The sequence below is a fragment of the Chrysemys picta genome, chromosome 10, assembly GCF_011386835.1.
Source record: "Chrysemys picta bellii isolate R12L10 chromosome 10, ASM1138683v2, whole genome shotgun sequence".
Taxonomy (NCBI): Eukaryota; Metazoa; Chordata; order Testudines; family Emydidae; genus Chrysemys; species Chrysemys picta.
Genome location: NC_088800.1, coordinates 60,068,007 through 60,081,435, shown reverse-complemented (window position 1 = coordinate 60,081,435; position 13,429 = coordinate 60,068,007). Strand labels below are relative to the sequence as shown.

Below are 13,429 nucleotides of genomic sequence, written 5' to 3'. Positions count from 1 at the left end.
TCAAAATATAGATAAATAAATGAGAAGTTGCCAAAACCAAATAATATTACATGCCTTTGACTGTCAATATTGCATTTGTTGATGGTGAAGTACTCAAATAAAAATTGCACAGGCAAATGCAGAGTAAGGATTTTTCTAATAGTTTCTGTATTTTTTGCAAGCACCTGACAAGAAAAAATACTCTGAATTCTTTATACAGCTGAAAAAGAAAAAAAAAAATGAAAGCATGTTAAGTCCAAGCAGTAAAAATGGGCTTTTTGTCATTTTTAATTGCTTGAATTCATAACCTATTTTTGCTGAACAAAAACTGGATTTTAACTGCTGACTCAAGCAACGTCTCCATTTTAGCACTTTCAAAAAGTAACTTTTATTGCAAGACCAGTTGGGAGGGGATAAAGACAACTAGTATGTCTCCCATATATACATTTCATATTTTTGACCATCAGAAAACTGTCCCTGATCAAAAATCAAGTTCCTGTGCATACAACCTGTAGTTAATTATCTAACAAAAATAGTCTGCTATTCATATGCAACCTGGTGGAAGAAACTGTATTGTGTTTTATTTTCAGTGAATCTGAATGGTAAATCACATCCTATATAATTTAACCTGGTTAACTGAAATCAAATGCTGAAAATGCATTATGAAGATCAATGTAAAGAAGTTCTATATACTAATCTCCAAAGCAAACACACTCACACTATCAAAATTGAAGTTCATATTAAATAAAAGTATGGAATGCAAAATCTCCTAGAAGACAGTAGCTTTGCTACTACTTTTATTGTCTCCATTTGTTTGTGAGACTCTCTTAAAAACCATACAGAAGAAGGTTGGATTAGAGTTTTCTGAGTCAATACACTACAGTTGAGCAAATATTTCTGGTTATAAAATTAAACTTAACCCCCTTAAACATTTTGGAAATAAATGCTGAAAATACCTCTGATTAAAAGGACTTCATCAATAATTCATAGGGTTTTTTTTGTTAGCCTCATGAATGCCATTCCAAATATCTCATTTCCCAAAAATATCAGTTTTCTCTCATCAAAATGTAATGCAAGGAATAATGGATTTTAGGGGAGACTTGTTTATTATGCATCTTTTTAGACAAAGCTGCACTTCTTACCCCCTACTGACTGAAAGATGTAATTTACATTATGCAAATCAAGCATGCAACTCTATTATTACTCTGAAAACAAGTGGAAATATGCAATATGACATTTTTAGTCATACTAAAAAAGAGTACTTTTGAAAAGCAATTACTTATATTTCTGTGTATGTTATTGAACTTGTATTAGTGTTGACCTCTGTAAATGCTACTGACAAGAAAACTTTATTTGTAATAGACTTCAAAACCAGATAAAAAGCAAGTTTTCAATATTGATTTCTAGCTTAATTGTATAACAAGCCCATTTTCTGTAAAATAATGAGACAATGCCATGACTTTATTTTTAAAGGAACCAATATTTCTCCCTAAGTGAATACGCTTAAAAAGTTGCCATATTGCTTTTCTATGAGGTAAGTTCCAAACCTCATTTCTGGTCCCCAAAAATTTCATCTCAACTACTGAAGAATAGTCATACTAAAGCCATTGGCCTCTTCTAATAATTCTAAGAGTATAATGTCTTCTGATGAAATAATTTGTAGAAAAATGCCTGAAACCTAATATCCATCTAAATAAAGCAAAATAGGCTGAAAGATTGCTTCAGTGAGATTGAGTTAGCTTAAAAAGAACTCTCACTTAATTATTAAATATTTTAATAAAACATCACAACAAGTTTGGATAAGATGTTTTCACTTGTGAAAAACTATACACGTTTTTCTCAGAATCATTTGTGTGTTATTTCTTACCTTCTGCCGCAATCACGTAAGAACAATACTTGATCTTGTTTCATTTCTCTCCCATTTCTTACCTTACATTTGGTTTGCCAATGTTTTTGTAATTTAACATCACTATAAAATATTGCTGATTATGCTGTATTAATTTAAACATAAAATAGTAAGAGTGCAAGCCTCTAGCACAAATAAGAACAAAAACAAGGTTTATTATTTATTGTATTCATATTTATTTATTTTATGGTACAATGTATAATTTTATAAGCAAAGCCAAACAGGTAAGTGAAATGAAACAATTATGTAGAAAAATATTAAACATTCCTACTTTAAAGGAACTACTAAAATATTTGGACTCATTTAAAGTTTATAAAGGTAGAAGATAACAACTTTTGGAAAAGAGTGATCCTTTTATTCAACAGAATGAATAAAATTGTTTCATGGAAAAGAGAATGAAGAAAAAAGTTTTAAGCCTACTTTCTTCTAAACCTAGGCATGACATTTTAAGTAGTTTAATTAAATCCTCTGTTGATTTCTTGGCAAATGTAAACATATTAGATATTAGGAAGATAAGGACTAAATATAAATTCTTTTCCAGCACTAAAAGAAATACAGCAGGAACATAAGATACAGTGAGCATATAACATTTTGAAGAGCAAATAGTCGGATACTATTTTTAGCACGAGAAGTACAATTCACTTAATCCTTCAACAGATATAAGATTGAGTGACTGATTATGTGAACACAAACATACACACAGACACCCCCCCCCCTTATCTTTAAGGATCAAACTAAAAGTCCATTATTGCTGCTTTTTCAATTATTCATAAATGAAAGACATGAAAACAGGTATCAGTACTGCACTGATTATTGAGGTGGGGGGTGCAACATGGATTATGGAACAGCTGTAGAGGGTTTTGCATCACTTTCCAAAAGTCAAACTGTCATACTCTAGTATATATCAATATAAAAAGCAAATAATACAGTATTAACCAATATACATGTTATGATAATTAAAGGGAATCACAATGTTTTAACAGAATGTTAAAACAGTCATACTTTAATAGAAAAGTGTTGCTTTATTTCTGAATTGTGTTGGAACCCAAAATACCAGTATTTAATGCTACCAGAAATAAATTACTAACTGCCTACTTATTTAGATAAGTTTCATTTACTTCTCTAACAAACCATATTTCCTTAATAGAGTATGTATGGGAATGAAAAAGATTGTTTTAGATCATTTTACATACTTAAATACAGAACTGATTAAAATACCTGAAAAGTACCTTAAGGTACAGTATTACAAGTGTGATTTTATGGCGCCTAAACTGAGATATTTGCTATCAGCTCCTAACTATGTAAAATACACAGTACACAACATTGCACTACATAACTGTGCTGGAAGAAGCAGTAAGTTATCTAAAATGTATGGCACCCCTGTTCTGTCTGAAAAGGATTTTTTTAAACACCTTATTTTCCTGAATATTGTTCTACATTTTGAAACCTTTAAAAAAAAAAGACAGAAAATGTTCAAAGTAGTTCATAATATCTCAGTTACTCTGTAACCGAACAAGGTTGTTAGCCATAAATCCATTTTCTCCCCTGAAATATGCAAATTCTTTCAGTATATATTTTAACAAAGTTAATTCAACTATATGTAAAGGTAGAAGAGTTTTAATTATAAAAATATTGACACACTCTAGCCACTCATGCTCTAACATGTACACTACACAATTACATGGGATCAACTTTAAAAACATCAGTAAGAAAGTGCACCTGTTCTAACATGCTAATGTATCACCAATAGGAAGTATTCAGGTACCTTAAACTTCTTAAAGATGTTACCTATTTGGTCAGTAATCCTGTAAAGTGTCTATTAAAAGCAATACTGTATCTTAGAAAATTATTCCTAATTAGATCTTTGCAGTATTTCATATAAATGCTAATATATATCCCATCAAAAGAAAGTTAAACATCTCTTTGAAGATGAAGTTCACACAAACTTCAGTCAGGCACAAAGAAAGGATGAACAATTAATTCCACCACATCTCAGTTTCTATAAGCACTGCATACATGCATATGTCCAAACACACATATTCAGCCACAAATTATACATACATAAACATAAGCACAGCCCTTTGGAGAATTAGCCCTGTACATTTACATACCATATACCTTTTATAATATGAAAACCCATCAGCATGCTTCTAATATTGCTCTTGGGTTTTATTCCATCAATTGCTCAAATCCCTATTCTAATCACACAGCCAGAAGCCACATGCAAACACTAACCTCTCTGCATTAATGTTCAGAAGCCACTGAAGGCAGCTACACAATAACAGCAGCCAAACATGTCAATTTGCCCCCCCACCACCACACCTACTCCCCACCCCCCTGAATCTCTGTCAATGGGTTTAATGTCTGTGCTCCACATCATTTACAAAGGCTGTCTTTACCCTTTTTCCTCTCTCCCCCTTAAATTGTTTAAAACCTTCTTCTGCCTTACCTGAAGGGCATCTCCCACGACTGCAATTAGCTGCCAAGATTTCATTGTCGGCTGCAAAGTGCCTCCTGTTTCCTCACCAGGAGAACACAAGAGAAGTAAGGGGAAACAGCAAACGGCACCCACGTGCTGGCAATATAAATGACTACAGACATCTGTCGTGCTTGCTGCGCGTTTGCTCCGTTCTGCTTTTCTGCCTGCCTCAGTGCTTGTATCAGGTCTAGATGCACCTATAGCTCATAACCCCAGGAAAGAATAAAATTAAAAAAGCACACAAAGGAAAGATACAAAAGGGCTACTGATGCAAGGCAAAGCCAAGGATTTCAAGGTTGGCTTGGCAAAGATAAGATTATGTATGCCCCCACAACCAATGTATGTATATTAGATATACAATACTATAATACTCCCCATCCCGAGTCTTTTACTAGAGCTATTGCTAGCTCTGTGTTGGTCCAACTATCTCTCTCTCCTGCACGTGTCCCTTCCTTGTTCTTTCAAGCATTAAATATGTACCACATGACAGAATAGGGCACCTTGCACAGTCCTCTGAGTCCACACTTGACAACCAATTTTAACTCACGAGCAATGAAATGTCTGAAGGCAGAATATAAGCACTTCCAATTACTTATGCTATGCCTACATTATTCAAAATGTCTATGGGACAGTATTAATGACTTCCAATAAGCTATTCTATATATATTGATACAAGATGAAAAAGCCATTCTTCATCTTTCCTCCTTTTTCCCTGCAGTATCATTGATAGGCTTCATCCAGTAGAATCGCTCTGGTTTATTTATATATAACAGCAGTTTTATGCAGGCTTAGCAAAAACACCCAATCCCCTCGCCCCACTCCCACAAAATAAATAAAAACAGCTAAATAAATAAATAGAATATCCAATTTAAGGGACCTTTAAACTGGATGTGTACAGTTTACCTTACCCAATAAAAGGTTTGGCATTGTGCTAAAGTTTAAAATATAATAAAATAAATAATAATCATCACCATCATTTTGCTGAAATATTGCATAATGGTGGCTACAAGATGAAATTCTGAATTTGCTAGAAAATGACAAGACTGTGGAGATTTTTTTAAAATATAAGAATATTGGGGGAAATTAACAGCAAATCCTAGACATGTTCAGCTGGAGACACAAACAGTTAATGAACAGTTTGAGAGAGAGGGAGGGAAATTTATTTCTTAGCTAGGTTGTATGTAGAAAACAATGATTTGTTGAGCAAGTATATTTTACATTGTTTCCAGAAAACAAATTTTCTTTCTCCAAATAAACACAATTGAATTGATAAAATCTGAATATCTAAAGAACCTTTTTTTTTTAAAAAAAGGCATCTAATGACATACTGTAGAATACATAATAATAATGGCACTTTGGCAATGCTATGGTGGAGTATGTCTTGGGCGTATTTAGAGGAAGTGGCTAATTGTGTACAATATATTAGTATAATGCATAGCTACACAATTTTTAAAAAATAATGACGTACTAGTACAGCATCTTAACATTTATCACAGTTCCTCACACACACACAAAAAGAATGACTATACTGTATACATTTTTCTTTTTTGCATATGCAGACCAAACAGAGAATTTGGATCCATCTTTGTCAAACCAGTGAAACACTAAGTCAGGTTTTCCAAGAAAATAAAAATATATAAAATAATAATAATACTCCAGATTCTGAATTTACAGTTAAAGCTGTTGAGAAAGATTACTATAAAAGTTATATTCATCCCTTTTCAGGGGGTGTATAAGAAGGAAGAGAGATATTTTAGCTATGACTTTTTTTAAATCTCTTTATTAAACTACATTTTGCAATGTATTGGTATGTAATTTAAAAATTAGTGCAGCTGCATGAACTAATGGATGGAATACTGGGCTAAATAGCCAAAAACTCAAATTCTAATCCCAGGTCTGATACTGATTTTCTGTGTGGCTTTGATCAAACTACTCAACTTCTAAGTTTCCCTATCTGTAAAATTAGGATAATAATACTTGTAACACCTACCTACATCACAGAGGGAGTTGTGCAGTTATTTGAGAATTAGGAGATATATAAGTGCAATGTATTAATGGCAGAATTAATATGTTAACTATATTACTTAAATATCAGAAATGTCTTTGTTAAAAGAACTAGTTATCTCTAAACATAAAAGTTCCCTTAATATAAATACATCTTCCTAACCATGTACAGACACCATCATATTATCATTTACATCAGCAAGATATTTGGAGTCAGGTTTTTGGTTTGATATTTTTTATTTGTCCATTCATTCAAGTCATGTTTCTATCCTTAACCTTTTTTGATACTAAGCTCAGTATTACATTAGAGATAGCAGCAGCAATACAACAGCCATTTCAGGTTACAAAAATACTATAACCAGAGCAAGGTCATTCAGAATTAAAGCATACACAAAAACTACCATAAACTCTGTCCTGTTGTTTCTAGGCATTGCAGCACATATGATCAGAGAACCCAGCAATGTTGGCAGATGTTACCTGCTGTACTCACTGTTGTTCTATAGAGACTGCAATTCTTTATTTCAAGTAGTGCACAAATTAGTTAAAACTAACTAATTAACCCATTAATGACAAAAAAATTAAAACAATATTGGTGAGGACAGAGCTTGTGTAAGGGTGATGTGCCTATTCACAAAAATGTCTTGACGTATTGGGCTTAAGAGCTAATCATAGGATTATCTTAAAGTGGCACCATAAAATTAAAAATCAGATTTTTTAAAAAATCTATGATTGTTACAAAATAACATTTAAAAATACTGTAATTGAAAAAGATCACAGAGCGGAAAAATCTCTGTTTTCAGTTTGGTTACTTTGCACAAGTGACAACTGTCACCATTTCCCCTATATTGTCAGCCAGCTTTGTCTTCCATTTCCTCCCATGCACATACTAGCAAGAAGGGAGACAACTGTACCAAAAAGAAATAAATCTAAAGGCAGATGTAGGCCCTGAAACTACTTGAGTGATTTGTATTCCAATCCTAGAAGTCCCTTCCCTGAACTATGAGTGTTTGCAATTTAAACAACAGTTAACAGAAGATTAAACTCTATTTTTTGTTTTTGATTGATTAGATATTTTAGCATATTTAGCCATTCTCTGAGGATGCATGATGCATTTCTAGATCACCAGCACCTGTACAATACCGAGGGCCTGTACCTCAGGTCTTTGCATTCCATTCGTTTTCTGTCAGGTTTCCCAAGGAAAACTTCGTGGTCTGTATGCATGAAAAGCAGATGGTATTCAAGGGGATAACTGTCCCTTTCAAAAGCCTAGAGACCAAATTGTGCCCTTGCTTTTCTTTGAGATTTGGGTAGTGGTATGAGGACTTGACCTGCAGTACCATAGCAGAGGTGCCATGAAATATTTCATTTGACAAGGCAGATGCTTTACGAGACACTGGGGGAGCACTGTGTGCAGCAGTACTAACATCCCTAATTGAAATGTGTACTGTTCCATCCTCCTGTGCCTAACATCTTGGTCCCAGCAAGCACAAGGGACAAAGTATCTTGCCAGGCACCCTATGCTGCTGTCCATGCCCATTTGGCTAAGCAGTTCTGTCCAGGAAAAAATGTCCAGTGCTCAAGCCCCATGGATATATATCATGCTTTCTCCAAAACAAGTATGCTATCAGGGGGTTTAGAGAAGGGGAAAGTCATTGTCCCTTTGTAGTACACCTCAGGAGCAGCCATTATTTAGCTCTATACCAGCATTACAATTAGAGCAGTACTCTTTGGTTACCATAAGCATTGCCTGGTTTTTGAGGTTCAAATTTTGTTTTCATAGATTTTCTTGGGATATTTCCAAGATGTGGTTGAGATGAAGTTTATCAAAATTTAAATAAGCAACAATGTGAAAGGAAAACAAACAAATCATCTCATTCCCTCATCTCACCTCACCAAGAACTGGACTGAACATTGGACCGGGACTCAGGAGACCTGGGTTCTGTTTCTCACTCTGGCACTGACCTAATGGGCATATTACTTCCCCTCTATTTGCTTCAGTTTCCCCATATTTAAAATGTAGATAATGATTCTGACCTCCATTGTAAAGTTCTATGAGATCTACTGATGAAAAGTGCTATATACGAGCTTGGTATTATTATGTGAACTTGACTCAATTTAAGAACTAACTGCTTGCATTCTTTCTGTAAGAAATTAGCTCAATTCCTATTACTGGGTTTCCCACCCTCTTACGAGAACTGCTTTTAAAGATTTTTAAAAAGAAACCAAAACAACTTACTTTAAAATAAATGTATCATCACCAAAAGAAGACCTATCTTAAGTATGGTTGTCTAGTGCTGCCACTATTATATACCTCATTACAGAAAGCTAACATTTCTGGAAATTTTTAGCATGCAATTGCTTTTTAGTATAAATTACTTGATTAGGTCTCCATCCAATAGAAATCTATTAAAAAGCAATGCAGTCTTTGAAGAAAAATGTTGATTATCCTTTCCAATAGAAGTTGTGGTAAAGATCTTGAAAGCAGTACTCAAAACATAATGTAATCCTGCATCTGTACAGCTTTGAAAATATTTTCTGTATGAGAAAGTGAAACATATGTTTTAGTTTGCAGTACATTTATGTATCAAACACATGGGGGCTCTGCACAGCTACCAGATTAGTGCCTAAATGATTTCTTTTTACATGTCATGTAATGATTCAGTAGTATTACAGAATGTGAGCCTAATGAAGCATATTTAGATGGAAAAGTATCCTGAGTTTTATGATAAACACGCTGTGGTTATATTGCTAAATGGGTTACGGTTGCTGTGTGTGGATCTAGGGAAGGTGACTGACACACTAAGAAACACAGCAACAATCATATATCACACTCTTAACAATGCATTCAGATCTCAAGGAAACCTATATGTGAGGAATCACGATTGTAGACTGCCACTACAAACAACACTTAAGAGACAACTTAAGTTATGAATATTATTTAAACAAGTCTGTTGAAATTAGTATACCATAAAAATAGACCAAAATCCTGCTACATCTACAAGAACTTAGAGGTCACACATATTGGGCCTGATCCTGCAGACATTTACACATTAGTAACTTTACACTGGGATTAATCCCATGTGAGTACAATTACTTACAAAAATAAGTATTTGGTAGGATCAGGTCCATAGGATGTACATACTGTATTTTATAGAACAATAATCTTGGACTCTTTTTCACAAAGTCCATACCTTAGTTCTTGTTACAGATCAATATTAACCTTTTAAAATATTGTTTTGTTCTGCAGATTTCACATACCACAATTTAGAGGGAACAAAGGCAAGGCAAAAAATAAACAACGAAACAAAAACAGAAAATGCTCTCCCTGAAAAGTTACAGAATTCAAATTAAACTTATATAACCTAAGATGGTTGAGTAGCTGTCCATTTTATCTTAATTGCTTTTTAAACTAAAATCAATGCAAAATTAGCTGAACCACAGATTCCTACCAATTGCGGATTTGCGTTTTTAAGTGGTTGCCTAACAAGAGTAAAATATGTCAAGTATAAGAATTTGCAGTGTTTAGGCATCTGTTTTTTTATACTAAATAACTCACGCATAATGCATATAACATTTGTAAAGTTTATTACAATTTTTTATTTTTATTACATGCAGCCAAAATGATCACCCTGCACTGAAAGCAGGGGGGCCATTGTCCAGGCTTGCCAGAGGAAGACAGTAGTGCTTTATAGCGAGGGCCAGGGGGACAAGGTCAGAAACTGCTGCAAAAAAGGTAGTGTTGGTCAGCTTTGCAGCACTGACTCACCCCCTTGGAATGTAAAGACTTTAAAGGTGCAAGCTCTGGCATTGGAAACCCCTTCCTCCATGCAGCAGGCAAGGCAGTACCCACCCTCCCTCCCCTTGAGGTGTAATTATGAGGTGGGTTTGAACCTGCTGTGGGCATTGTGCTAGCCGCTCCTTTTTAGGAGGGGCTGGGAAGGAATTTTTTCCCTCACCCCACCATATTGGCTTTGGTGGAGTGGGGGTTTTTCGCCTTCCCCACAGCGGGTGTTAGGGAAGACCTATTATGGTGAGCACAAAAGTGTGGTAGGCTATATGTCGCAACTTATTTGGTAAGTGTGGGGCAGATGTCCAGTGCAGGTACTCCACAGGGAAGGCATCCAGTGACCAGATAAATGGCCTGGTATAGAACTTTAAAAGGTGGTGCTAGTTAAAGGAACGGAACGGCAGGTTTGGGGCTCCTATGATTGGAACAGCAGGGAGCCAACCCCCTTGTCTTATAGCCCACCTTTCCCCTCCTACGAGGGGGTGTGGATGGTAAGGTTCTGTCAATAGATTTGCTGGAGGGACCTGGATGGAAAAAGAGGGGTAACTGGTGGAACCCCCCCCCCACCCCGGGTAATTACAAAATAAACAGAGTTTACCTGCAGTGTACACTTTTTATCTACTGGGTAGTCCCAGAGATCTAATAATAAAGTTGCAGCCTGATTAAATCCATATCAAGTGTCTCCTGTCCTTCTTTTGGTATAGCTGGAACAACTTCTCAACCCCACCAGTCATTTACTGTTTTTATATAAAAGCAGCATACTTAACTTTAAGTTGCTACTCACCCTCCAGTGATCAGAGTATTTTCATATCAGTTACACATAAATCACACAGAATTACAGAAGCCCACAGAAAAAGTCATCTTTATTCTGCAAGTCACCTAAAAATATGTAGTTTTACTGTAGCATTCACTATAAAATACAGATAAGCTACAAAATACATAATATGTATGCTATTTTTATACCAACTATGTTCCTAACCATTTATCTGTATATCAGCTTTCTCATTGGATATGCAGATCAAAGGTTCTTCTGCAATAGAGGCAGGGCATAGGGAAGAGGAACGTTCATATTAGAATTTAACTACGATGTAACTGAAGTGTTATGGATCTGGTAAATACAATCTTTCAGACCCTAGTGCAAAAACTTTCATAGATCAATACAATAGGAATGCTAGCAAAAATACAAGCACATCTACTGTGTCCTCACCTCTTTCTGCCCAAAACTGTACATGCAAACAGGATAACTGCGAACCTAACTATCTACATGCATGCACTCTGGACATAATTGTTCAATAAAATAATTTATATAGTGATATAAAATGTAAACAGTGCTTTATGAAACAAAAAATATAGAGTTGGGCCAGAGTAAGAGTTCAGATATGAAATGTGGTATGATTTCTGAAACCCAAAAAAGTCAGGAGATCCTAGATCTCACAGGCCTTGACTACATGACTGCAGATGTTATTGTTTAATATCAGGTACACTGTATTGGTACATCTGCAAATTCAAATAAGTAAGAGTTCTCTATGGAAGTGTTATAGGGACCTTGAATTTCTGTAACAAGGCACTTCTTTGTACAGTTACACCCATATTTGAACAATCCTGAAGTACTTAAACTATTAATACAAAATTAAGTTACAAAGCCAAATAATAGTTTACAAATAATGTTTCAAATGTTTTCACCATTAGCAAGAGTTACTACCCTGGAGCACTGACCAAAATAATATTTTTAAAAGATTACACTGCACTTCCCTTCAATCTACTCTAAAAATGCTACCAAACGTCTATTCTAAACAAACTGCAGTAAACTACATTGTTTTAGTGTTAGGCTCCATAACTTCTTTTCAGGGTTCTAAACTCAAAATGTTTCCGCACCTTGTAACCATGTGCTTTACATTGCAACTGTGTGCTGCAGCTTTTTGCTGAAACTAACACTTCTACTACTGTGAATGCTATTTCATCTGTATAACATTGCTGAAAATCATTGTAACACAATAACATTTTGACTAAAAGGGTGATATAGTACCTGCAAAGTCAAAGAAGAAGATGTTCACTGTATCATAAGCAATGGACATGGAGTCAAAGGACCAATGTCCCCTGGAGGGACTGTTATTGACCAGACAGCAGGAAAACAGGGAATGTGGAGAGCTTAAATTTAATAAAGTTCCACTTGTTCAATTTAGCCTGCATTCAGATTCATAGATTCCAAGGCTAGAAGGGACCATTGTGATCATCTAGCATAGGCCATTGAATTGCCCCAAAATAATTCCTAGATCACATCTATTAGAAAACAAAACCATCCAATCTTGATTTAAAAGTTATCAGTGATGGAGAATCGACCACAATCCTCAGTACATTCTTCCAATGTCTAATTACTCTTATTGTTAAAATTTTACTTCTTATTTCCAATCTGAATGTGTCTAGCTTCAAATTCAAAGAATCACAGTAATGTACAGCAGGAAGGGACCTCAAGAGGTCATCAAGTCCACTCTCCTCACTTAAGCAGGACCAGGTAAACCTAGTCCATCCCTAACAGTTGTTTGTCCAACCTGTTCTTAAAAACCTCCAATGGTGGAGATTCCACAACCTCCCTTAGAAGCATAATCCAGACCTAACTATCCTTATAGTTGGAAAGTTTTTCCTAATAGCTAATCTAAATTTCCCTTGCTGTAGATTAAACCCATTACTTCTTGGTCTACCTTCAGTGGACATGGAGAACAACTGCTCACAAGCCTCTTTATAACCGCCCTTAAAACATTTGAAGACTGCCAGCCCATCGGGTCTTTTCTCAAGACTAAACTTGTCAATTTTTTTAACCTTTTCTCATCTGTCGGATTTTCTAAACCTTTTATCATTTTTGTTATTCTCCTTTGGACTCTCTCCAACTTGTTCACACCTTTCCTAAAGTACAGCACCCAGAATTGGACACAGTACTCCATCGGAGACCAGTGCCTAGCAGAGCAAGACTATAACCTCCTCTGTCTTACATATGACACTGCTGTTAATACACCCCAGAATATTAGCCCTTTTTGTAACTGCACAATATTGTTGACTCTAATTTAATTTGTGATCCACTATAACCCACAGATATTCTTTAGCAGTATTACCACCTGACCAGCTATTCCCCATTTTGTAGTTATGCATTTGATTTTTCCTTTCTAAGTTACTATGCACTTCTCTTTATTGAGTTTCACCCTGTTGATTTCAGACCAATTCTCTAATTTGTCAGACTCATTCTGAATTCTAATCCTGTCCTTCAAAGTGCTTGTAATCC

The 13,429-nt window shown here is 35.2% G+C and overlaps 1 protein-coding gene across 37 annotated transcripts in view; it reads right to left on the bottom strand.

The window, feature by feature from the left end:
* RBFOX1 (RNA binding fox-1 homolog 1) overlaps positions 1 to 13,429 on the bottom strand; it is a 2,478,424-nt gene that overhangs the window by 1,145,622 nt on the left and 1,319,373 nt on the right. For 4 of the 37 annotated variants that reach the window (XM_065558794.1, XM_065558787.1, XM_042861604.2 and 1 more), the window contains exon 1: positions 4,335 to 4,844. The exons of the other annotated variants lie outside the window; for them this stretch is intronic. In XM_065558794.1, the coding sequence (XP_065414866.1) occupies positions 4,335 to 4,379 (45 nt within the window). In that variant the 5' untranslated portion in view covers positions 4,380 to 4,844. Of the gene's footprint in view, positions 1 to 4,334; positions 4,845 to 13,429 lie in introns of those variants that run through there. 37 annotated transcript variants of the gene reach the window in all.